Raw genomic sequence first — 26,107 nt, 5'->3', positions numbered from 1 at the left:
CCTGACGAAAAACATGGGGAAATTTGAGGTGAGTCCCTCATGTGGTAATTCTAGAGAGAAGGCCAAGGGAAGGGGGGCCTTGCTCAAACTCTGGTAAGTCTGGAGATCGTACGTTTTCTTTTGCCCAATGGGTGTCTGCCACAGAAAGAGGACACACGCCTCGTCCCCTCACCCTACCTCCGCCTCCTCTGAACCCAACCTCTCACAGTTTTTTTAAAAAAAACTATCTGAAAGAGCGCACGCCGGCGCGCGCTCTTTCTCACAGTTTTTTTTAAAAAAACTGTGAGAGAGGGGGAGAGAGAGAGAGAGAGAGAGAGAGAGAGAGAGAGAGAGAGAGAGAGAGAGAGAGAGAGAGAGAGAGAGAGAGAGAGAGAGAGAGAGAGAGAGACAAGCGATGGCGTACATTGTGCACTGTGAGGGCATGGTGAGGGCGTCCTCAGCATCCTCGTCCATCACTCCCTTGCTATCTTCCCTCCAGTGAACTTTCTGACAGCAGTCAAGAAGGAAATTAAGCTCCGCTTCTCATAGGGGTAGCAAGAGCAGGCCTTTGCGTCTGACAGTGCATGCAGAAGGGCGACGTGGGGATGGCATAACTACAATAGAAAGGATTGTTTTTGCTTTTGCGTACCTTCTCCCTTGCCTGGATGATGTACAATATGGACGGTATTTTCTCACACAGTTCCCCCAAGCCCAAGTAGCCTTTAGACCTCTCTACCCGCTCCTGCGTGTTTACTCCAGCACCCCTTTTGCAAGTGTTGCAGTTTTCTTTGGCCTCTATTTCCTGGTGTTCCGGAATCCAAACTTCAATCGATATGTACGCTACAAGACCATGCAAGCTGTCATGTTGGATATACTTCTCATTCTCCCGAGCCTTATAGAAGGCATTTATCATCCACAGAGCAGTGTTGGCTTGGAGATTCTGGTGGTGTTTTACAATACTGTTTTATTTTATCTGGTTGCCTACTTCCTTCTTGAAAGTGGGTCTTGAAAGACTCCACGCCTTCCTCTTGTTGCAGATGCTGCAGATGCTCAGGTCATGTGAGGTGCACCATTCTTTCATGTAAGCTTACAAGAAATTGTGTAACACATTATGTAACAACTTAAACTAGAAAATATAGTATTTGCAAGTGTAGTATATCCAGTTTCTTTCAAAAGAGAGAGAGAGAGAGAGAGAGAGAGAGAGAGAGAGAGAGAGAGAGAGAGAGAGAGAGATAAGCCAATACTACTTGCTTGAGGAAGTTAGCGTTATAATCTTTGCTAGCAACCTGCTCACCATTTTGTGCTGTGTTTTTTTCAAGAGAAACCACACCGTCGAAGCCAATGGAATCTCGCGAGAAGCTTGACCAGAAGGCCCGCGCTAGAGAGATGGTCGTTCCTGGAGGCACTGGAGGCAAGACCTTAGAAGCAAAGGAGCGCCTTGCGGAAGGGAGCAGCAGGGAGGGCAGACACAAAAAGAGCAAATGGGGACAGAAGGATACCACGAAATGGGAAAGAAGGGTGGGCTCTCCAACCTGGAGCAGTCTGGCGGTGAGGTAGCTGAGGAGAAGGCAGTGCCATTCGATGAGTAAAAAATATAGGACTCAATAGAAAAAATGTCCCCAGTTATGTCATCAGTGCATATTGTATCTTTTTGCTGTGCTCGATGGGAATTACGATCTTAGTCTACCAGTAGCAGTAGTTTTTCGGCTGCAGATTAGTTTAATTAGTCTACTACTAGCAGTAGTTTTTCGGCTGCAGATTAGCTTAATTAGTGCACATATTGTATCTTTTTGTTGTGCTCGGTGGGAATTGCAATCTTAGTCTTCTACTAGCACTAGTTTTTTGGCTGTGGATTAGCTTCTGTAAACCTAAAGCTCTTGCTTTTGTCATTAAAACTACCATCTGCTATTTAGCTTTGCAAATCTTTTAGTTTGCTTTCCAAAAAAAAAGAGAGACAGAGAGCTAAGTCAGTCTCCATCGTTCTTTTTTTGACATCTCTCTCTCTCTCTCTCTTTGTGATCTGTACGTGCTTCGGCATAATTTATAGATGGAAATATACTAAACCTAGGTCTCTTTTGTTTATCAAAATGGTTGGGTGAAAGAGAACTTGCATGGGGAGAAGTTGTCCTAAGAAAAGTGTTCATAACTTTATCCACCTTTCATACTCTTTTATCAAAGCACTACTTATAGTCCCCCACCATTAACACCTCCCTTGACACCTTTGTCACCACCATCTTTGGCAGCACCACTAACTTTCCCACTCCCTCGATGGTAGGATGGTTTGACCCAAACTTTAATATATACCATGATGTGGAGTTCTCAAAAGAATGACCTCATTTCAATAATAGAATTATTTTCAAGTTCCCACAGTTTTCTCTAGAGTAACTTAAAAATGCATAGTATGGTATCGTACATCAACCCATAATAACTTGAGGTAGAGTGAGAGAGAGGAGAAGAAGAAGAAGTGAAGACCTCCGAAACTCTCCTTAGTATTCACGAGATTTGTTTCAGTGGCAAAAGCCTTACCTTTTTAGTGTAAAGCTCATGGTTTAATCCTTCGTTCGGGGGGACTGAAATTGGGGATAGTTTTTCATCACCCTTTTTATGGAAGCAATGGAACTATGACATATTGCAACCATGGTATACATACACCAATGTGTCATATGTGATTCTTAATGTATAATAAACACCCAAATTGTTAACAAGCTCTATGAGGTCCTGTGTGTAAGGAGGTATGAATATGAGATTTATATCCAACAAGGGTCAATGGCGGTAGCAAATTGCAATGAGCTTCCAATATTTGAGGGCAAAAATTTCCAAGGAGAGGAATATCAACATGCCATTGTAATGGTTCCAAGTGTTCTAGCCCATCAAAGGAAACACTCTACCCAAACCTTGTTCAAAGGGTTTTGTCGATAAAAAGTTTGTGGTTGATTTACCATTAAAAATAGTTGCAATCTTGAATTAATTTTTTGTTGTTGTGCTTGAAGTCACCTAAGATATCATGTTTGGGTTTTTTTTTTTGTATATGTGCCTTGCCCTATCTCGCTCGTTTTAGGGATTGCACGGAAAATCTTGCTTGAGCTTTAGAGATTCCTCCAAATGGAGAAGCAACAAAAACTACAACACGTTTTTGCCTACCAAACGTCTTCATTCAAACCAATTTCCACCATTCCTTAATGATGTTTTGTCCTCTTCAACTTTACAGAAGAAAGTTTTTTGAAAATCTTCACCAATTTTGAGATACGTCACTCAGACTGCCTGTAGGTCGTGAAGTAGAAGCTGCAGCTTTTTACAGATCTATTTTGACTTCTAAACACAGCTTATTTCAAGTCCATTCTTGCGATCCCCAGTCGTTTTCACGAGTTCTACAACTTTGCAGAAGGAAGTTTCTACAAATTTTGCACAGTTTGAGAGATACTCTGTTCAGACAGCAGGGTGGTCTACCCTCGTCGGTTCTTCTGCTTACAGGTTTCTACTGCAGACTCTTTCTGCAATGTCTCTCACATGCATATTTGATGTAAGGTCTTGAGGGTCTGTTATATCAAACAAACCGCCGCATCGATTGCAGAGAAGGGTTTCTGTGGTTGATGTAAGATCTTATGCGGTTTATGTATTGTGATGGAAATATGCAAAGCCTATTGTTGAAGGTCATGGTAAGGTTTTATTGAGCTGGGGGATTCTCAAATGTGGAGATCCTTTCGGTGATACAGGTTTTGGAGCGAGCCCTCGACATCCCCATAGTTTCGGCATCGACATAGGATGTATGTTTATGCGATTAGTGTAGTATTGGTGTACATCTGCTGACCCGCCATTGTTGGCATTGCTGTCATCTTTATGCGTATGCCTTTGACAGTGTTCAGTTGGTCAGAGACACTCTTCTAGAGTTGGAGACATTGACAGTGACAGTTCTTTGAGATTTTATCTTGCCGGTTTAGTCACTTTGATCTGCATTTCAGTTATTGTACACATTTGTTTTGGGTTCATAAGCCAGTTTTGCAGGGGAGACTCTACCAAAAATTTTCAGGTTTTCTATCATCTTCTTTAGTGAAGCGGATCTATCACTTTTGTTCCTTGTCGAGTAATGGCTTCATCGTCGGAGTACTCTTTGTTCAACATTGAGAAGTTAGATGGCACTAACTTCCCATTTTGGAAGGAACAAATGTACAATGTCTTAGTACAGAAGAAGTAGATCCGGCTGATAAAGATGAAAGGGGTAAAGCCTGAGGATATGGATGAGTATGATTGGCAGGAGTTGGATGAGCTTGCCAGGTCCACCATCATGCTGACTTTGTCAAAGAATGTGTACGTCAATGTGAACATGGAAAAGACTAGTTATGAGCTGTGGAAGAAGTTATGTGACCTGTATGAGAAGCAAAGTGCAGCATCACAGGTTTATTGGCTGAAAAAGTTAGTTGATTTGAAGATGGATGAGGGCACACCCATGTGCAACCATCTCAATGAGTTCAACACAATTTTCAGTCAGCTTTCTACGCAGGGAGTCAATTTTGACAATTCGGTCAAAGCAATATTCTTGTTAGTTATGCTACCTGAAAGTTGGGATACTTTTCGCACAGCCATAAGTAACTCAACACCTCCTGATGGTTTAACATGTACTGATGTTGAGGGCAGTTTGCTTACTAAAGAGGTTAGCAAGAAGAATCTTGATACTTCTCGTGGTACTAGCAATGCTCTCATTGTTTGTGGTCGATCACAAGAAAAGGGCAAGCAGAATCAGAGAGGAAAATCTCGTAGCAAATCACGTGGCCGAAAAGACATTGAGTGCTATCATTGTCACAAAAAGGGTCATATGAAGAAAGATTGTCGAAAGTGGAAACAAGAGAAAGGTAAAGACAAGAAGTCGGAAGAAGGCAAGACTAAGGAAAGCAGTATAAAGATTGAAGAGATCAACAATGTTTTTGTTGAAGATTGTGATGGAGATATTTATCTCACATCTGTCATGGATTCAACATTTTTGGTTGCCAATGATGACTATGCTTTACAGAATTGGGTTATTGACTCAGGTGCATCGTTCCATGTGACTCCTCACAGAGAATGGTTCAGTACATATGATGCAGCCCGTAAAGGTCGTGTTCTTCTTGCAATGATTTTGCTTGCGACATAGTTGGTGTCCACGATGTGCAACTGAAATTTCAGAATGGTTCTTCATTCATGCTCAAGAATGTGAGACATGTGCCGAAGCTTACCAAAAGCTTGATTAGTACATGACAATTGGATGACGTAGGATATTACTGCACATTTGGTGATAGTTCATGGAAGATCACCAAAAGTTCTTTAGTGGTAGCACATGGTTCAAAGTCTGGGACTTTGTACATGCTACATGTATCCAATGTTAAAAACCATGTAATTTGTGTAATCGAGCAGCCAAGTGTTTCTTTGTGGCATTGTCGGTTAGGACATATGTCTCAAAAGGGAATGAAAATCTTATCTCATTTTGGTTATGTGCCTGGCTTCAATTTCTTATACTTTTCAGTTTGTGACTAATTGTCTTTATGGTAAACAAACACAGTCACTACACAAAAGAGAAAGCACTCGAAAAAGTGAGCCATTAGAGTTAGTGCATAGTGATGTCTATGGACCTATCCTAACATATCCATGGAAGGTTCATTGTACTTTGTTACATTCATTGATGACTTCTCAAGGAAAGTGTGGGTATATCCTCTCAGGAAGAAGGATGAAGTTCTTTCAAAATTTCAGGATTTTGTGGCATTAGTGGAGAATCAGTCTGGCAAGAAAGTAAAGTGCTTGAGGTTAGACAATGGTGGTGAGTATGTCACTAAAGCCTTTCAGAATTTTTGTGATTCCAAAGGCATCATAAGAGAGTTGACTGCTCCATATAACCCTCCACAAAATGGTGTTGCTGAGAGGATGAACCATACCATACAAGAGAAGTTACATAGCATGTTGTCTAATGCAGAGTTTCCTAATGGATTTTGGATGAAAGCGTTAGCAACTGCTATCCATCTTATTAATAGATCTCCTAACAAGGCTTTAGATGAGAAAGTACCTGAAGAGCTTTGTTCTGGGAAGCCACTTTCTTACAAGCATCTTAGAGTCTTTGGCTGTGAAGCGTATTGCCAGGTTCCGAAGGAGTTTAGAAGCAAGTTGGCTCCTAAGTCAAAGAAATGCATATTTCTTGGCTATGGCAATCCTGGCGAGATGGAAGTTCGGTTATGGGATCCTGAAGCTAAAAAGATAGTTCGCAGTAATGACGTATACTTCAATGAAGAAAATATGCATAAGAAGCCTGTGCATACGGTGGAGGTCAGGAGAGTTATCTTCCAAGAAGATGGAATTGTCCACAATAGGGCTGAAGTGCCTAATGTCAAACAACAAGTAGTTATTAGAAGTTCTACAAGAGTTTCAAGGCCTCCTGATAGATTTACTCCCTCGTTGGACTACATTATGTTGACAGATTGTGGAAAGCCTTCCTACTATAAGGAAGCCATGTCAATGGATGACAAGGCAAAGTGGGAGAAAGCTATGCAATCAGAAATGGACTCGTTGCATAAGAATCAAACTTGGAAGTTGGTTCGGTTGCCTAAAGGTAAAAGGGAATTACCATGCAAATGGATGTACAAGCAAAAAAATACACCTCATGATAATAAACCCAAGTACAAGGCACGACTTGTTGCTAAAGGATTTAAGCAGCAGCACAGTATTGACTTTGATGAGATCTTTTCTCCGGTTATCAAGATGACTACTCTGCGGTGTGTACTTGCATTGGTTGCTAAAGACGACATGGAACTTGACCCGATGGATGTCAAGACGACGTTCTTGCATGGTGATCTTCAAGAAGAAGTTTATATGCAGTAGCCATAAGGTTTTGTTGAGAAGGGCAATGAAGACTTGGTGTGTCAGTTAGAAAAGACTCTTTATGGTCTAAAACAGTTATCAAGGGAGTGGTATCGTAAATTCTACTCGTTCATGCTCTCTCAAGGCTACAAACGTAGCGATATGGACCATTGCCTCTACACTAAGCGAGCTAAAGATGGTAGTTTGCTGATTTTGGTCCTTTATGTGGATGATATGTTAATTGCCGGAAAATACATGGATGAGATTTTAGCCTTGAAGTCAGAGTTACATGCAAACTTTGAAATGAAAGACATGGTGAAGCAAGCCATATCCTTGGCATGCGCATTAAGCGAGACAAATGCAAAAAATTGGTATATTTTTCTCAATTTGAGTACATTGCTAAAGTGCTCGAGCGTTTCAATATGGAGAAGGGGAAGGCATTGAGTACTCCATTGCCTCCATATGTGAAACTTTCTAAAAATGATTGCCCTAAGTCTAAAGAGGAAAAGGCTGAAATGGCACAAGTGCCTTCCCTATTCATCTGCAATTGGGAGTTTGATGTATGCTATGATTGCTACACGTCCTAATATTGCTTTTGCAGTGGGAGTTGTTAACAGATATATGTCAAATCCAGGCAAGAAACATTGGGAGGCAGTGAAAGGGGTTATGCGATATTTGAATGGTACAAAAGACATGTGTATTTGCTTTGGACGAAAGGAAGCATGTGTAATTGGTTACACGGAGCGGATGCAGATTATGCAGGAGACTTGGACAAGAGAAGGTCCACTTCAGGCTATGTTTTTGAATTCACTGGAGGTGCAGTTTCATGGCGATCTCGTTTGCAAGATTGTGTTACCTTGTCTATTACACAAGCTGAATATGTTGCAACTTCAGAAGCTTGCAAGGAAGCTATATGGCTTGGTCGGTTGGTGGGAGACTTGGGAATCAATGTTGAGATGCCTGTGTTACATTGTGATAGCCATAGTGCTATACAATTGCCAAAGAATCCAGTGTTTCATGCAAAGACAAAGCATGTGGATGTGAAGTATCACTTCATTCGTGAGGTACTTAGAGGACAAGCGATTGCAGCTTGCCAAGGTTCACACCACTGAGAATCGTGCTGATTTGGTCACAAAGGGCTTACCTTCATAGAGGTTTGCACATTGTCGGGCACTCATGGGCATTGGGTAGATGATCATGGTCATTGTCTACTTGTATTGTATCACTTCATTCATGAGGTACTTAGAGGACAAGCGATTGCAGCTTGCCAAGGTTCACACCACTGATTTGATCACAAAGGGCTTACCTTCATAGAGGTTTGCACATTGTCGGGCACTCATGGGCATTGGGTAGATAATCATGGTCATTGTTTACCTGTATTGTATGTATATATATATATTGTAACCCCATCTTAAAGACACATTGTCCTTTAAGTGGGAGGTTGTTGGAGTGGTAAACCCCAATGTGCTGCGCTTAAGTGTTGGGCGGTCGAAGACTACTGGGAACTAACACTTACCATTCATTCTACATAAAAGAATAAGGACTCATCACCCTAACACTATTGTGTTTGGAATCCACCCAAACCTGTGTCTCCTCTCTTCTCCATTGCTGCACACACACACACGCTCTCGCACGCGCTCTTCAGCAAATTTAGGAGATCCTAAATTTCAGAAATGCCCTTAATACACACTTTTTTGTGAATATTAACATTGCTCTTGGAAGGCTAACCAATGAAAATTAACTACTCTTTTGGTGCTCCTCAGATGGACTACAACAAGGGAAACTAAAGTGAACTCAATAAGTAAAGAAAGAATAAATTGTGCCACCTTTTCTTTTAGAAATGTTAAGGGCAGAGAAAAAAATTGTAAACCTTAAATTCACTAATTTTACTAATTCATAGGGGCTCCCGGAACTTAGATGTCCATTCCACCTGCTCCGCACTTGGTATTAGGGGGGACTAGAAGCTCCCCAAGAGGTGTTGAAAGCGGCCCTATTGACTGCATACAACACAACCAAGCTGAACGCAGGCATTCCAACCCTTGCAAAACTACGATGCAAACCCAGTTTTTATAGAGCATTCATAGTACGCAAGCCTTAAATGGAAAAATGTGGCTGACATTATTCGTGCGTGATGTTGGACGCCAATTAGACACTACCAAATAAAAGCCGCCCATTAAAAATGGTGCAAGATCAATGTGACCATGTAGAGGGCTTTTAGAGCATGAGAGAGAATTTTGTGCAGTTTTTACATTGCACTAGGGGCTCTTAGGTGATTTTTGAATAAAGTTGAGTACGCTATGCAAAGCTTCTCTGTCGGATCGGCAAGGCACTTTTGATGTGTATCTGGCTAACCTTAGCATAAAAGTATAGTGCAACTTTCTCAACATGTTGGTGCAAAGCCTATCAAAGAGCTATCTCATATTCAAGAACATGATTTTGGGCTAGCCCAAAGTGTATCCTTATGGTTGATTGACACCCCACATCCGAGGTGGGATCAATGGTCCCAAAGAGGTATAGAGGTATCGTGAGCGGGATCGAATACACACCATTTGACTCAGAATCGAACCACTCATTATGTGGCATTGTCTTTCCTTAAATTGGGAGTGTCCTCTGGACATAGCCTTGAGCAGGCCACTAAATGGTGGAAAGAGCTTTTGAATTACCTGTAAAGGTACTTAAATCAGTTGAGCATATGCGCATCTCCAGCAAGAGCCTTAAAAATGACTCCTCTTTGATTAGATACTCTTTTTTTTTTTTTGTCCTCTTTTTTTTTTTTTGGGTCCAAAGGAGCTAGCTTGGTTGGTTGAGCACTCAACGGCGACCGAGGTCGTGGGTCATGTTTGCAATTGGAACTAAAAAAGATACCTAACTTAGTACATACAAGGAAAACCAGATTTTTCACAATGCCCATGTCTCCTCCAAAGAGAGAGAGAGAGAGAGAGAGAGAGAGAGTCAAATTTGTTTAAGGTATACAATGTTACAGGCTCAGTGTTACAAGCTCAATCTTCTTGAGATTCTCAAGTAGGGAGCAACAGGACAACAGCACAGGAGGTGAAAGACATGTTGAGAAAGAACAAAAAAAATCGATGCCTTTAGCTTACGCACTGGCTGCACTCAGGACAGACGAGAGGCGAGATGATCCATATAGAGTCTCTTCAAAGCGAATGATCTCATTCTTGGAGCCATACGCTACTTGTGTGCGGTCATCAGTGCCCACAACCACCTTGTCCAGGACACTCTGCTTCCCATCACTGCTGTATCCACCTGCCTTTTCTATTAAGAGCCCCAATGGTGCCACCTCGAACAACAGCCGCAGCTTCGCCTTCGTGCTTGGCGATGATACATTTGTAAAGATCCCCTTCTCCTTCACTAGGATCTGCTCACCACAACTACATTAACATACATATACACTAACAAGCACAACCTGCCATCCAGGTATTTAAGTCATAAATCCTCTAGCTTCAATGCATGGGCAGAAAACAATCCATTTTCTCTGGATGACAATACCTGATTTACATCAGGAACCATGCCTCCTGTGTACCTTAGAGTGTATTTCTCACCTACATAGTAGTTGATAAGCTGCAAGAAGAGCATAGAATGAGCGCTTACACATCGATAAACTAAAAAGCCCCAATGCCCCCTCTCGAGTACTCGCATCAAGCAGCGCTCTGGAAACACTTATCCTCATCCTTCCTACCTTTTCATACTCTGGGTTGTCGAATGTCGCTCTCAAGTTACCCGGAGAGAAAAGCTTGCCCTCTCCAATCTCTGTGGTTTCCTTGACATGTTGCCACTTTCCTGTAAAATGAATAACAGGCATGAGTAGGTAACATGCTGTGGTGCAGGAAGCGGGTGACCTCACTGGTGACTACACATGTCATACCATCATCCATGAGCAAGAATTCATGAGTTCCAGGGACATCAGCCAAAGCAAGGACATACGTAGTGCGGGGTCCGTAGATACCCATGGCAGCTGCAGCCTGGTCCCTCCCTGTAATGCCTGTTAACTTATCACCTGGCCAAACACCAAATATGGTCCCCACTGTAAAGTTTGTGTCAACAATGCTTGAACCGTCCAAAGGATCGAAGGCGACGCTAAAACCCTCTGAAGATCACAAAGCTCCCAAGATCAGAACCCTCGCCAAGTTGCAAGGCAACCATTCTTGATAGGTTTAAATAAATGCTAGTCGCATACCTCCACCCATGTCAAGGGGTGTTGGGTCCTCCTCAGAGCAAGCCCATTTGCAGACATGAGAATACTGCAAAGCCTGTGTAATCAAGGCCTCAAATGTAAAGTCCTCAAACCAAAATACGCAAAAATCGCCCGTGCACACGTTAAGCACTTCTACATATACGCGGTGCCCTCTAGAAAGGTCTAGAAATATGCGCATGCTTTCACAAAAAGTAGCACATGCCATTGGCATCATAATGGAGACACATCTAGCAAGTGTACCAAAATCTCAAGTAAGCTTCTACTGACTTTTAATCTTGAGATTTAAGCATACCTCGAAGAGGAGCTTATTGGCAAGAAGATCCACAGCCAGCTGCTCATCACCGAAGGTGTTGATGCACGCAGTTGCACCGCATGAAGCTGTGCGAACTTTGAAGGCAATGGTGCGGAGGGCCTCGCCCATGGCTACCATCAACCTTGAGAGCTCTTTGTTCTTTGAGGTCTTGGCAAGAAACTCCTCCTACAATGTCCTTGCAACTTGTATCAGATAGTGAAGCTAAACTAAGGAAAGAAGCTGAGATTTGATTATACATCTGGTGAGCGCGCGCGCACTAATGGATGCGTTGCATACGCCGTAAGACATACCAGCGTGTCTCCAAGCTCAGCGCGAGCGCCATTGACAGAACTCGAAGTGGATTGGGCTTTCCTGGAGACAATTGAGCTCTCTAGACGCTGGCCCAGCAGAGTGCAAGATGATCTGAGCTGCATCAAGGAGTGCCCATGGACGCAAATTAGCAAAGATCAAGAAACTAAAGGGGGGTGTATGTGTGTACCGTTTTTTTTCGCCTTACATTGGTGGCTCTGGAGGAGAGCATGCGCAGCGAGCACGCAGGGCTACCAAGCTGGGAGGTAACATTCCGCGAGGTGCAAGTCGAGGGGGGGGCGACTGTTGTGCTAGCTGACGAGGCGGCCGCCATTCTTGCAGCTCCTCTCGCTCTCCTTCTTCACTCTCGACCTTGTGTAGAAGCAGCGAGAGCGGTCTGTCGAGCGTGTGTACAACTGTGGCTAGGGAGAAGTGAGCTAGCACCAGAGGGAAGGTGACACTTCTGAGCCAAGAGAATTGAGAGGAGCAGATAGCAATTTCTATCGCCACGTGGCACCCTCCCATTCCAAGAGGATTATTACGCAACGTAACCTAGTAACCTAGGGGTTAAGGCAGCCTTGGGACCCATATTTGAGAAGGATTTTTTAATTTATTTATTTATAGCAAATCGCACATATGCCGTGCGAAGTGATACAAACGTCTGTGAGCCCTACCCAAGTCGCTTGGTAGCACTCGAACCCATGACCCGAGTCATGGCGATCGAGTGCTCAACCAACCAAACTAGTTCCTTTGGACTTGAGAAGGAAAATTCTATATAAAGTTGAACTTTTCAACTAAAAATCTTGAAATTTGAGCCGGTCATATTTTGATTTGTGTAGGTTTTGGATAAAGCGAACCTACCTTTTCTTGAGCCTTGGGTCAAGGTGGGTGTGGGAGGCGTATAGACCCTGGTTCAATACCCAACGACATCTGTCAAATTTCAATTGTACCTCGACTAGATGGGTTGGTATTGATTAATGAACTTGCTTGTCAAACTTGCATAGCCCCATTTTGCAAATGAACTAAGTGGGAGATTCAGTTTGTGCCTCATCCTGCCCTTTTTGGCTATTTGTCATAACCTCTCACAAGGATCACATATCTTTAGATGTAAACTTGCATTTTTGAATAAAATGTCATGCACCAATCTTGTCATGTGTTTCAGTGAGCATAACCTCCTACTCATGTTGAGGAATACAATGGAGAAGGATCTCATCGGTATTAGCATAATGCCGATACTACTATTTAGCATCTCGAAACACCGTCTTTCAAGTGCCATTCTTTCGTTTGATCTCGGTTGAAGTGCTCAAGGAATAAACCAATTTGCAGAAAGACCATCATATCCCTCATGTGTTAATTACTTGGGAAATATGGTTTAGTAGTGTTAACGGTTCATCAAGTAATTGACTATAAGTAATATGAACGATTCAATTTAATTAACAAACACTCATGAATTAAATCGAGAAATGGTAGAGAAAACAATTTGTAAGAGATGAACATTGATGAGCAAGTAATTGACTATAAGTAATATGAACGATTCAATTTGATTAACAAACACTCATGAATTAAATCAAGAAATGGTAGAGAAAACAATTCTAAAAGATGAACATTAAATTTGTAGCTGGCTGATGTCGACAAGAGAGTTGATAGTATCTTAGTAAGGAGGTTTTGTGATGCAATAATGGTAATGGTTTGGTAACATGGTATAATGGTGTTTGGCGTTTAATTTAACACTAGAATGGTAACAGGACACTTTTATGTCCTTGGACACTTTTGTGTCCTGTTAAGTGACCATTTTGCTTGAATTATTTGAAGAGTATGAAAATGAATTTCTAGGTGCTATATATCCACAAAGTTGCCTTGTGAGCTGAAAAAAACTTAGCATTTCTTTTTGAGTATCGATCTCACCATTAACCTTACTCTTGCACAACATTTTTGAACCTAAACTGTGTGAAAAAACGGGTCCTGTTTTTGGCTTTTTTTCAATTTTTGGTAACTATACCATTCTAAACTTCATGTTTGTGAGGTTTAGATGGCTAGAGGTTAGGCCTTCATAGTTCTCAACATGTTTTGATGCTTGTAGGGAGAACTAAGTGTTAAAATTGAAAGTTATGACCAATTTACAAGAATTGCATAATCCTTTTTTTAGCCAAAATTAGCACTTTTATGATTTTTTTGGTGGCTTTCTTGATATCCAAATTCAATTTTGATTGTGTAAGTGTAATGTATAACATAAAGTTAATCTTCCTTGAGTTTTGGGGGACCTAATATGCTATATAACATAGTATATGATGATGGTTGAGTTTTCTGATTTTGCTGAAGAATACGATACATTTTAGAGTAGCAAGTATAACTTTCTCAATATTGCTAGTTTCTTAGGCCAATTGTGTGTATTTTGTAGGTAGTGACCATATCTAATCATAGACTACAAACTTGGCTAGATATTGAGTGTTTCTATGGGTTTCTAGCGGTCATAATGCTAAACCCAGTTTTTTCATGTTTGCTGTATTTAGCACTTTATCATTGCCCCCAAGGTTCCAATTGTAAGAGATCCATTATCCTTTTGACATGCTCCATGGCTCCTTTTGAATCTAGAGGCCCAAAGGGAACTAAGAAAACATGTATATAGTATCTGTATTGAGTGTGACTATAGAAACTTTGAGATAGGTCCGCAAAATGGCAAAAATGCAACTTTTTTGTATCTATTTTTTTTGCCCAAAAAAAAATTAGTGAGGTAAAAGCAACCATATGTTTTGGTCACCAACCCATTGAAGTTAACGGGGCATTTTATCTCATGTCCTACAAAAATCTCCACTCTTATTTATATGCAATCAACCGTAAGAAATTGCTGTTTTGGGCTTGTAGTGACCAAGGGATGAGAAAAATTACAAGTTCTCATTTTTTCCATATGTAGTAGTTATTGAACTGTAAGCTCATGAAAGGATTTTTCAAAATGAGTGGATCTACTATGGTTTTGGAATTTTTTCCCAAAACCTTGAAAGGACACTTTTATGTCCTATTAAGTTACCATTCTAGTGTTAAAAAGCGTTGTATGATTATGATGAATTTATGAGAGAATAAAAGGAATGACATCAATAATCTAAAAAATTTCATGAATTAAATCATTACCTAATTAAAATAGTTCAATTTAATTCATGGAATGCAAGTAAATTTGGGATGTTTTCATTTAGCAGTCAAATAATGATAAGTGAAGATAAGTCTAAGAACATTGAGAATAGCAGAATTAAGAGAACTATAGTGAGCATTTTTATGGGACTACTTTGAGAACATAGAAGGTGAACTTAATTAGTGGTAGCAACATAACCATTATATTTAATTAACTTGGCATGAACAATACTTTTGCAAGAGAGATAATTAGAGAACTTGACAACAATTGAGGATCGGATTTATGTGGAGCCGGTCCCCCCTCCAATAGGCTTTTGTATGATAGATTCTCCCATAAAGAGAGACGTGATAAAATATAATCTTTGGGTTCCTTGAGACCTTGGTGATGCAATAAAGATGAAAAACTTCATGTATCACAAACGTAACATAACCTTTGTAAAAGCATTAAGAATCCACGGCCTCAGTCCCAAGGCATCAAATACCTTCGAAGGTGGAGAGAGCTAGCGGGGAATGAGGGCAGGGAAGAGGAAGAAGAAGTAACAAACCAGAAAGAGATAGCTCCTCACTTATCATCTCTTCTTGGTTAGCATAGCATAATAGCATAGTAATGAAGATGGAGAAGATGGTAAGCTTAAGCATTGAAGCATGGCTCTTGGTTAGATTTGCATTCCATAGCCAAGAGTGTTGGCGTATTCTTTCAACTTTTCAACAAGCTTGGAGAAGGAGATGGACTTCTTGCACTTTCACTATGTGAGAACGAGCATGTGAGTGTGTCAGAGAGAGTATACCCCCCCAAGCACACCCCCAACTTGCTTTGGTCGACCCCTCCTTGTAGCTCATGTTTGCATTTGATTGGACCCCTACAATCCTAGCCAATCACATGCATACTGCATATCAAGCAACCATGGTAGAATTTGGACAAGTGTCCTCCTTTCCCCTTTGAGAGGGAGGCCTTGATAATTGATTTAAACAATTAATTAATTATTCTAAATGCTCATTGGACCCCTCTTTAGCCTAGCCAATAGGATTCAAGCACCCCATGTGGCTAAGGTACACATAGGGTTCACCTGACGGGTGTCCTTGTGCCCCTTGAGGAAGGGGTGCCCTTTGGATGAGTGGAGGTTAAGTCAAACATATCCCTAGCTTTGGGGCTCATCCCCTCCTTTGTAGGCACCTCTTTGACTCAAGCCCCTCAAGCACCATACCCTCCAAGCATGGGAAGATTCTCAAGAACCTTAGTCAGTAGGTACAGGCTTAGCATGAGCATGAGTTCTCTCTCTCTCTCATGCCCCTAGCTTGTAGGCTCGCCCCCCTCCTTGTAGGGATCAGATTTGACTTGGACTTGGACACCTCAAGCACAGGGTCAGCTTGAATAAGGACCTTAGCTATCAAGCATGTCAAAAAGCACCTTAATTATTAACACCTAAAACATGAACCTGGCTTAACCTAAGGTCCTAGGTCCAAGGTCTTTCAACACTAATCTTTGGAGGTCTTTAATGAAGATAACCCTAAGGTCTTTTAGGCTCCATTAGCTAGCATTGCTCTTTGACAGACCATCTCCCATTTGGACCCATTGACTTTGGTCCATGCTGAGATAGATCCATAAGCACATGTCTTTATTCTTGTTGGGGTATAGGCGCCTGTGTCTTGCCCGGCCGCCCAGAGTCTGGGCGCCCACTGACTTGTATACCTTATACATAGCATAAGTGTATAGGGGGTTGCTCACACATTGAGTCTCCCCACCCATATCTGTCTGTCGTGTGTCTCCTTCTCTCTCTCACTCTCCGTCTGTGGTGCTCCCCGATCCCCTTCAATTGGTATCAGAGCGATAGGTGTGAGAGCGTAGATGGACGGCTTCGCGATGAACTCGTCGGATATGGCGGAGAGGTCACATATCTGAGCAAAGAAATAGAAGAGGCTTGTGGACAGCCATACAGAGGCTTGAAAGAGAGCTCTTAGGAGCTTCCTAGTGCTCAGAGATCAGTCCACAGTTCCTCTACAGATCAGCCCACTGTGTACAACATCTTTCCTCTTCTCGGCAAGCTTTGCAACGGCTACATCGACGACAGATTGGAGCTTGGAGATTCCATAGACATGGAAGCATTGTGAGATTGATACATTCAGCTCACACATCAAGGTGGGAAGTGAGTTTGAGCCTTTCTATGAGCTCAAAGAAGCACAGAAGAAAGTCGTTTAGTTTTTGGCAGTTTGACAACAGTCTACTGTTTTGCTCATAACTTGAGCTACAAAGCTTTGATTTCAATTTTTTTGGTTCAAAACGGAGCTGGCTTTAAGCTCTACGACTTTGTAGAAGGAATCATTTTCTGATTTGGAGTGCAAGTGGGTCTGAAATTAAAAACACAGAGACTTTTTTTCAGGACAGTTTTGGGCTCTGTTGTTTTCTTTGCTGCAGACAGATTACCCATGCACACTGCAAGTAGCAGACACATTTGCGGGTGTTTCAAGATCGAGTTTGACTCCCAGGTACAAGTTGAGTCTAGTACTCCCACAGGTGTTGCCAGTTGCAGTTGAGTGGCTTGCATACATGGTCTTTGAGCGGGTAATGCTCTACGTATGCTTATGTGGTGAGCAGTAGATCTTGTGAGCAAGTACAGAGGTTGGTTGTGGATGACATGTATGGTCACCTGTGGTACTCTTTGTGAGCATTTGTTGGACATAGGTTTGCAGAGCTTATGCATGTATGTTGAGTGTAGTTTGATGCGCATTGATTGCTCATTGTATTGAGCTTGCAGGACAATGGTTTTTTTTTGTGTTGATAGCCATTGTGCGTCGAAACTCTGGCAAAATTTTCCCAGGAGTTTTATGTGCATCATTTATGCGATCTAGGTAGAGATTGCGGGTTGCACTCAGCATTTGCGTGCGATGTTCTCTGCAGGTGGGAGATTTGTGCATGTGTATGCATCGATACCGCACAGTGTGGGCTTGGTGATTAGCTCACAGTTTGACAGGCGTACAATTATCTTGGCACACTCACAGGAGTGAATATTGTGCTGTATGCTTGTGTGGCTACGAGTTAGGTAGCCGGATTTGAGTCATATTGACTTGTGATTTTGTGCAAGGTTTTGCACGGTTATTGGTGCAATTTTGCATCAGGTTTTGAGCCATATTTGCAGACTTTTGTTGATGCGATTCGAGCCAGTTTAGGGCTGATTTGGTTTACATTTGCTACTCATTGTTGGTTGCTCTTTTGCGAGCATTATGGCTGATTTTTCATTTGACTTTCAGCGTTATGGTCTGACACATTTTGATGGTGCAGATTTTGTTGCTCGGAAGGAGCATATGCTTGTTGCATTGATAGATTTGGGGCAGGATAAACCCTTGCGTTGTTTATCGGCAAAGCCCAAGTCTATGCGTGATGATGATTGGCAGGATCTTGATGAGTTAGCCATGTCTACGATTCATTTGCATCTAGTTGAGTCTGTTTACTGGCAAGTCTCGAGGGAGACTACATCTCATGCTTTATGGCAGAGTTTACATGCTATGTACGCAACATCCATGTCTACAGGGGAGTCTAGTCCCACTTCTATGTCCATGGGAGAGATTGTTCCCACACGCAAGTCTCGATGGCATAGAGACTTGACATGTTGGCATTGTGGACATAGAGGGCACATTAGGCGTCGATGTTTCAGGCGTTTGAGACAACGGAGGCGACAGATGCGTGATGCAGATTTGGGCATGACAGATGCTAGTGAGATCAGTACGGTGGTTACTGAGTATGCTTGTGACGGCGATGTCACATTTACATCTAGCTTGTCTTGAGATGATCTTATGTCTACGGATTGCATATCGGATTGCACATCGTCTTCACATTGGTTACTAGATTCATATGCTACTTTCCATGTCACGTCGCATCGTGAGTGGTTTAGCACGTTTTCTAGTGGGAGACTTGGTTGTGTGCACATGGCTGATGGTGTTGTGTATGACATTGAGGGTGCAAGAGACGTATGTTTGTCCTTGCCTAGTGGTATGAGATTTACCCTGTGTCATGTGCGTTATGTGCCAGATATGAGACGGGATTTGATCTCAGTCAGACGGTTACGGGATAGTGGATGTCAGGTATCGTTGCTTGAGCGATCTTTTGCGTTGCATTTGGGTTCGCTAGTGATTGCGAGAGGTGCTAGAGTTGGCACATGGTACCCATTGCACGTAGTACTGGTGAGAGATGGTCGAGTATCAATCTTGTTACAACCATGCAGAGAGCGAGAGACCCGGATAGTCTCTTTTGCTCATGGGTTGCAGGGTTCTTTGCATGGAGTGCAGAGTAGTGAGCTCGTTGTGCACACAGTTGGGGCACGACTTGAGCAGTCACACAGAGAGGTGACAGAGTCAGACATGCATGCTTTGCTAGTGACTGAGCAAAGCAGAGACTCAGTTGTGCGAGATACTTCTATGCAAGATAGACAGATAGAGCGGTCTTGCTCTAGTGAGTCATGACAGGAGGACGTTGTGCAAGAGTCTATGCATACGGAGTTAGAGCATGAGAGCTCTAGTGAGTCACAACAGATTGAGTGGTCATGTTTGCAGTGGATGATTGCAGAGGAGGTTGAGATGTCAGTGATTATGCAGTCATTCCTTTCTATGCTCGACAGTGAGCATGGGGATATAGTTTTGCAGGATATGTCTTCCAGCAGACACCTAGAACAGCTGGTTTGCTCTAAGGTTGCACGGCAGGTTGATCCGTCTTTTGCGGACAGTCAAGAGATGCATGTGGCTGACACGCCTTGTCAGTCAGAGATGCCTATTGCCAGGGATATATATGTTGATGCATGCTCCGTAGAGCTAGCAGGGCCCGCTAGCATTGCATCGGCATTCGGTGGTCTCATGTATGAGATGTTGATCTTGAGACCAGATATCGCAGCTGCAGTGGGAGGATTTGCAGTTGGGGTTGTCAGTCGTTTGTTGACTGATGATGGCATAGTGCACGAGGGAGATATGCAGGTATTGCGTACATACTTGCAGTACGTGTGCGATACGTCTGGTGGTGTATGGACTTACATGGGAGCAGGACAACCAGATGCACACGATCACAGCCAGCCAATGGGCATCGGTTGAGAGAAGTTTTCTCTCACCTTTTGTAGTCTTTAGACTAGGTTCTCTTGCTTAAAGGCATAGTCGCCTTTAAGTGGGAGGTTGTTGGGGTATAGGCGCCTGTGCCTTGCCTGGCCGTCTAGAGTCTGGGCGCCCACTGACTTGTATACCTTATACATAGCATAAGTGTATAGGGGGCTGCTCACTCATTGAGTCTCCCCACCCATATCTGTGTGTCGTGTGTCTCCTTCTCTCTCTCACTCTCCGTCTGTGGTGCTCTCCGACCCCCTTCAATTCTAACTCTTGTTCTCGATTATTCTCTCACATTAAATGATCAGTTTAATATGAGAAAATCATTTGGGTTAGTTAGATATTAGATTTTATGACATTACCTCTCTCTTGAAATCATAGTCGTCCTCGAGTATGAGGTAGAGAAGGTAAAGTATTAGTCATTATTCAGAGTTTCTTAGCGGGTAGAGGATCCCTTTTGACCCTACAACATCATTCCAAGATGGATGACTAATCCATTTGGGGCTTGGGAGACTTAGCTGCAGCAAGCATGTTTGCTCTTTAGTCCATATCATAGTTCAAAAGTAGAGTGACAATTTCTACTTGGTGTTTGAGAGACGTCGTCAACACAAACATGATTCTAAGCATCCATACTACTTAGATCTGTGTACAATAAAAAGAAAATTAGTCTTATAAAACAAAAACATTGATCATTTAAAAGAAACATGTACATTAAAATGCTTACTCTAATGTAGCATTGTAAGCATTGACAAGGTTCATACTATCCTTAAGTTGTATTCTTGCATCCATCTAGCATCTTCAAAAGGATAATTTTGAACCTAATAAGATACCGTCGGATAATCTTATCATGTCATAGTACCTTGGGCTCATGCGAAAGGATAGCTTCGGGTTGTAGCACCTCTTCTTGGTCTTCGATTTCTGGGGGCTCTTCAATAATTGGTTCTCTTGGTGGCTCTCCTTTGTAGGGCTTAGGTAGGCTCACATAAAAATCATTGTGCATGAGCCAATGGTTGGGCAACTTGAGTTGATAATCCATGTCATTGATTGGCTTCAAGATTTGAAAAGGACCATAGTATCTTTTTGCTAGTTTAGCATAATACTTTTGATGGTCCGTAGGGATTTTGCCCGTTGTTTGCCTCAATCGAACCTTGGGAAACTTGAGCAAGACCCAATCATTTTCTTTGAACGCGAAGGGTGGTTATCAATAGCATCTTTTTGCCTTTGTTGAGAGATGGATATAGCCTCCTTAATCTTTGGGAAAGATTCTTGTAGGTCACGGCTATACTCATCGACAACGAAGATCTTCCCATTTACTTTAAGTAGCAAGGGACTTTTTAGTCTTCCCTTTATGATCTCAAAAGGTGCCTTTTTCGTAGTAGTATGGACAGTATTATAAAACACATTCTCTACAGGGGGTAAGTACTTCTCCCATTGTTAGCGTTGATCTACTTCTGTAACATAAGTCTTTAGTAGATCGAGAATCATAAGATTGGCTATCTCACTTTGGCCATCCGTTTGTGGGTGATATTAAATCTTGTACATAGATTTGAAGAGACCTATCCAAAAATTAATGGTCATTCTAGGATATGTATTTGACACGATGGATGTTGGTAATCCATGGTCTTTGAAAATCTGAGATATGAAGAGGGTTGCCATTTGGTGTTCCTTAATAGTTCTTTTGATAGGAATAAAGTGTGCTTGCTTGCTAAACCTATGGACTATTGTCCATATTTTCGTATTCTTATGGATAGACTTGGGTAATCCAAAGATTAAATCCATGGATATACTGTCCCATGGTGAGTTAGGGATTGGCAATGGTTGGAGTCATCCAGGTTGCGTCCCTCTATCATACTTGGTCTTTTGGTATACCACACATTTTGTAATATACTCTTGTATGTCTACTTTCAAGGTAGGCCCATAGAAGTATGTCTACTCCTCAAAGAGTAGGTTGAATACCTCTATGCCCCGCATAGGGAGGAGCATGGGATTCATACATGACTTTCTCGCGAAGGGAGTTAGTAACACATAGCCTATTTTCATGGAGAAGATAACCACCCTGCAAGGTGAATAGTTCTTTTTTCTTCACCAATGCAAGGGCTGACATTATGTCTTTAAAGTCAGGGTCAATAGTATACTCCTCTATCATAGAAGATAGATCATTGTGAGCTATAGACACTACATAGACTCTTGCTCATCGTGAAAGTGCATCGACCACTTGATTATGCTTACCATGCATTATGCCATGCCTTTATCACCTCTAACTTAGATGGATCCATACGGATACCATCCTGAGAGATAATATGACCTAAGTATTGAATCTCTTGAAGGAAAAATTCACTCTTCTTTTGATTGATAAAAAGCTTGTTCTCCCTCAAAGCTTGAAAAATCACTTGGAGATGTTGCTTGTACTCCTCCAAAGATTTGGAGTAGATGATGATATCATCAAAGAAAACTCCAGTAAATTTGCAGTGGGGTCTAAAAATTTTCTCCATTAAACAATTGAATGTGGCCAGTGAATTAGTCAAGCCAAAAGGCATGACTAGATATTCTTAAAGACCAAACGTTCTACGAAATGCGGTCTTTACAATATCTTCATTCGATATCCTTCTTTGATGATAACCACTTCTAAGGTCAATCCTACTGAAGTAGGTCAAACCTTTTAGCTTATCAAACAGATCTTCTACCCACGGTACGGGAAATCTAATTTTGATAGTGATATGGTTTAGCGCTCGATAGTCCACACACATGCGGTATGTATCATCTTTCTTTTGCACTAAAAGGACTGGAGAACAAAAGGGAGAGGATCTAGGCCTCACCATTCCTTTGTCTACCAATTCTTGTACTTGCCTCATGATCTCCTCTTGTTGATCTTGGAAACTCGATAAGGAAGCTTGTTAGGTGGTGAGCTTCCTGGTAGGAGCTCAATTTGATGGTCATCGTCCCCTCGTTTTGGAGGTAACTCCATAGGGATATCATCGATAAAAACATCTTGGAATCCATTTAGAAAAGTAGACAAGTTTGACTCTTCTTGATTCTTACCATTTTCATTTGATAAAACATTAGGACCTTTTATGGATTGTTTGATAAAATCATGTATGCAGAAACTGATCTTTTCATTGATTTGTCAAAATCAGGAGAATTTACAAGGAGTATGTATGAACAAGCTCATTCGCATATATGTACATGTTCTTTTCCCTGTACTTGAAATACAACCTTCTTTTAGGAAACTTTACATTAATAGCCCTCAATTTCCCAATCAAGGGAGTAACCATGGCTTCTTGTCCCTTGAAGGCTCCATCGACTACAACAACATCTCCCATCTCATGAGCTTGAATGCCTAACTTGGTGGCCAACTCCATTGATATGAAATTGTGAGTATAGCCAAGGTCAAACAGGATGAAGGCATCATGCACCCTTACCTTCCCCCAAGCATAGGAGAGAGGTGATCCTTTGCAATGAGCATCCTCTTTTGGAGCTTCGATCGTGGAAGCTCTGGGAGTCTCATTGTGGGCATTTCTTTTGGGGCAAGAAAGATAGCCATATCCTTGCTCCCCACACTTAAATAATTTGTGGTCCTTACGAAAAGTTTCTAGCTCTTGAGGAGAGAGTTTATTTTTACCTTGTAAACTCCCTTCTCCTTGGACCGATTGTTGTTGTTGTTGTTGTTGTTGGAATTGCCTTGGGAAGAGTTTTGGACATTGTTCTTCCCCTTTGCTTCATTTTTATCTTTGTTTTCCATGAGCTTGGCATTCCTTTTAGCCTCTTGTTGGAAATTGATGCGCGAAGCAACCATAGTGTGGTGGATTACTTCAATGATAGAACGAGGCCATTGGGAGTTGACATACTCGGCCATTTCTTCAGGTAATCGCGGAAAGAATTGTTGCTTTTGCTCGACAAAGTCTATCTTTTGAAAGACAGTAGCCTTGAGATGTAAATCTCAAAACTTGTCCACATATTTGTGGATAAATTCATTGGAGAGCAACTTCAAACTCCATCATTCAGTAAGAACTTTGTCCTTTCCATCGCTTGCAAGGAATTGCTTCGCGATGGAGACTCGTAGAGTTTTCCATGTCTTTGGGGCTTCGTCGTTGCTATGAAGGCTAGCCCACCATTGACGAGCAGATTTCTAGAAGTGCATAGCTACTTGGAGGACTCTGTGAATCCCTCGTCTCCAAAGGCCGCGTCGGATTGTTGGATGAAGGCCAATACTTTGTCAGTAGCACCAAAGGTGCCATCGTAGGTAAGAAAAGAGATACTCTTTCCTCCCTCTTTGAACTTCTTAATCTTTTGGGACCTTCTCCAAGTAGGGTAGGATTTGCGATGTCCTCTCCTCTTGTATTCTCTAGGAGAATAATCACTGCTTTCGTTAGAAAAGGGGGAAGGTAAAGAACAAGGAGAAGAGGGTACCTGTTTCTTGCCTTTTTCTTCTTTTGTTTCCTCTCTTCCCTTTCGGAGTGACGAGGAGAAGGACTATGGGTTGACCGTTTTCTCTAGGGAGGAGTTGACGATCGTCTAGACCACCGTCTTCATGGAGCCACATCTTTAGAGGAACTTAATGATTCACTTATTTTTCATTCTTTACATTCCTGCTCTCTTATGAGTCTTCTTTTGGAAGTATCATCAAGAGGCTTCCTAAGCTCTCTCTCCTCTTGGAGAGGAAGGAAAATCCCATAAGCACGAAGTTGTTGAGTAACTTTGGCTTGCAAAGCAGGGTTGCCCATAGCTTGTTGCAACCTAGTAACAAGATAATTAACGAACATGCACACATCATCATTAGCACCTTCATGTGTAAAATCAAAGCTGTCAATATTCATTCTACTTTCTTGATTATTTTTAGCCATGCTAATTAAACTTATGTATAAAATTACTTTGTGCTTTGGTACCCTCAAAAACCTTAGTCGCTACTCTTCTTTACCTTTGAAATTGTTCTTAAGTAGTCACACCCATGGTTTAGAGACTGTTGATTGCAAAGACTAGTGGAGAGGGTCTAACATTTCTCAGTTGATTATGGTTCTTGTTGAGCTTGCTAGTAGCTCAATAATGGTTAAGCCAAAGGCAAGCCCCGAGAGACTCCATTATTAAGACTATAGTTCCCGACGGTGTTTACAGTCTTCTACGGTTTGTGCTATATAGCACATGTTGTTCCCATTTTGTTTCTCCTCTTTTTGGGCAGCTTTCACATCAGGTGCAGGCATTCACCATGGCCCACAACAACACAGATGTGTTCAAGATGTTTGCTGTCGAGAACAGATTGGATGGGGACAATTACCCTATGTGGACTTACATGATGCAACATGTTCTTGTGTCAAAGGGTGTCTAGAATATTGTGCAGGGCATTGATGTACATCTTGGTTCTGAGGATGTAGGCGATGTTGAGGATGTTGCAGGTCTTGCTGCAAGGATTGCTGCTGTTAGAGTTGTTTTGCCTACAGTAGAACAAGCTCGTTGGGATGTAAAATATGTGCAGGCTCATGCATTGATTTTGTTTCATGTGAAGCGCACTATTACTCCTCACACTCGTTCAGTGAAATCTGCAAAACAGGCTTGGGACATTCTGGCTGGTCTTCATGCAAATCGCAAATGAGGCAAAAATTGCATTGTTGCGTAAAGAGTTGGAGTCGAAGATTATGCATGAGGAAGATGATATGGACACTTTCCTTGCTAGTGTCAAGGATATCAATGAACAACTTATTTCTGCAGGTGAAGTCATTTTACATAGTTCCCTTGTACAGACTGTTCTTCATGCCTTGCCAGATTCTTACCAGACTTTTGCTAGTACTCGGTGTTGGAATTAGGGTTGCAGAGAAACACACACAGATTGGACAATATGAAGGAAGCTCAAGGCACACAATAGAGAGTGTGTTACTTAGTGTGCAATGGAAAGTTAGATAGCCATAGAGTGATGGGCGTATATACAATGCACGGGGGAAAAAACCTCCTAAAGAGGGAAAAAATGCCCCGACGGTCCTAGTGTGTTCACACACATTACTACCACATGTATATGGTAACAAATCCCCCCTGGAGTGATGCGATGTACATGGTAACATGTACTAACATGTATATGTAATGTGTTCACACACATTACTACCAAATGTATATGGTAACAAATCCCCCCTTGAGTGATGCGATGAACGAGAGCTGGAACATGAGTAAAGGGAAGTGCCATGCCCTGGGGACATGATCAGTCCACAAAGGGGAGTAAGCCCAAAGCTTTGCGGAAAGCTTCTCACTTCTCACGAGACAATGCCTTTGTGAAAAGATCTACAAGGTTGTCCTGTGTTGGCGCATAAGCCAAG

The 26,107-nt window shown here is 42.0% G+C and overlaps 1 protein-coding gene and 2 pseudogenes across 1 annotated transcript; 2 read left to right on the top strand and 1 right to left on the bottom strand.

Moving 5' to 3' along the window:
- Positions 1–394: 394 nt before the first annotated feature.
- On the top strand, positions 395–1,042 carry LOC147438199 (protein TIC 20-v, chloroplastic pseudogene; annotated as a pseudogene).
- Positions 1,043–1,320: 278 nt separating this feature from the next.
- On the top strand, positions 1,321–1,587 carry LOC147438198 (protein SLE3 pseudogene; annotated as a pseudogene).
- An 8,155-nt stretch (positions 1,588–9,742) lies between these two features.
- SBPASE (sedoheptulose-bisphosphatase) lies at positions 9,743–12,066 on the bottom strand. The gene is made up of 8 exons (XM_086487506.1): positions 11,818–12,066; positions 11,612–11,728; positions 11,301–11,486; positions 10,991–11,063; positions 10,679–10,900; positions 10,493–10,593; positions 10,303–10,374; positions 9,743–10,171 (listed from the first exon to the last, which is right to left on the bottom strand). The coding sequence occupies exons 1-8, from the start codon at positions 11,941–11,943 to the stop codon at positions 9,893–9,895; spliced, it is 1,176 nt and encodes a 391-aa protein (XP_086343632.1). The 5' UTR covers positions 11,944–12,066; the 3' UTR covers positions 9,743–9,892.
- Between the last annotated feature and the right edge of the window lie 14,041 nt (positions 12,067–26,107).

The sequence above is a fragment of the Adiantum capillus-veneris genome, chromosome 17, assembly GCF_014529385.1.
Source record: "Adiantum capillus-veneris isolate H3 chromosome 17, ASM1452938v2, whole genome shotgun sequence".
In the NCBI taxonomy this organism is placed as follows: Eukaryota; Viridiplantae; Streptophyta; class Polypodiopsida; order Polypodiales; family Pteridaceae; genus Adiantum; species Adiantum capillus-veneris.
This window is presented reverse-complemented; position numbering and strand designations above follow the sequence as displayed.

What these genes read in the sequence shown, in the direction of transcription:
- SBPASE (XM_086487506.1), bottom strand. Translation starts at nt 11,943, where the DNA reads ATGGCGGCCGCCTCGTCAGCTAGCACAACAGTCGCCCCCCCCTCGACT. An exon ending in ATTCTTGCTCATGGATGATG is followed by an intron (nt 10,594 to 10,678) that starts GTATGACATGTG and finishes TTCATTTTACAG; the next exon opens with GAAAGTGGCAACATGTCAAG. An exon ending in ACAACCCAGAGTATGAAAAG is followed by an intron (nt 10,375 to 10,492) that starts GTAGGAAGGATG and finishes CTCTTCTTGCAG; the next exon opens with CTTATCAACTACTATGTAGG.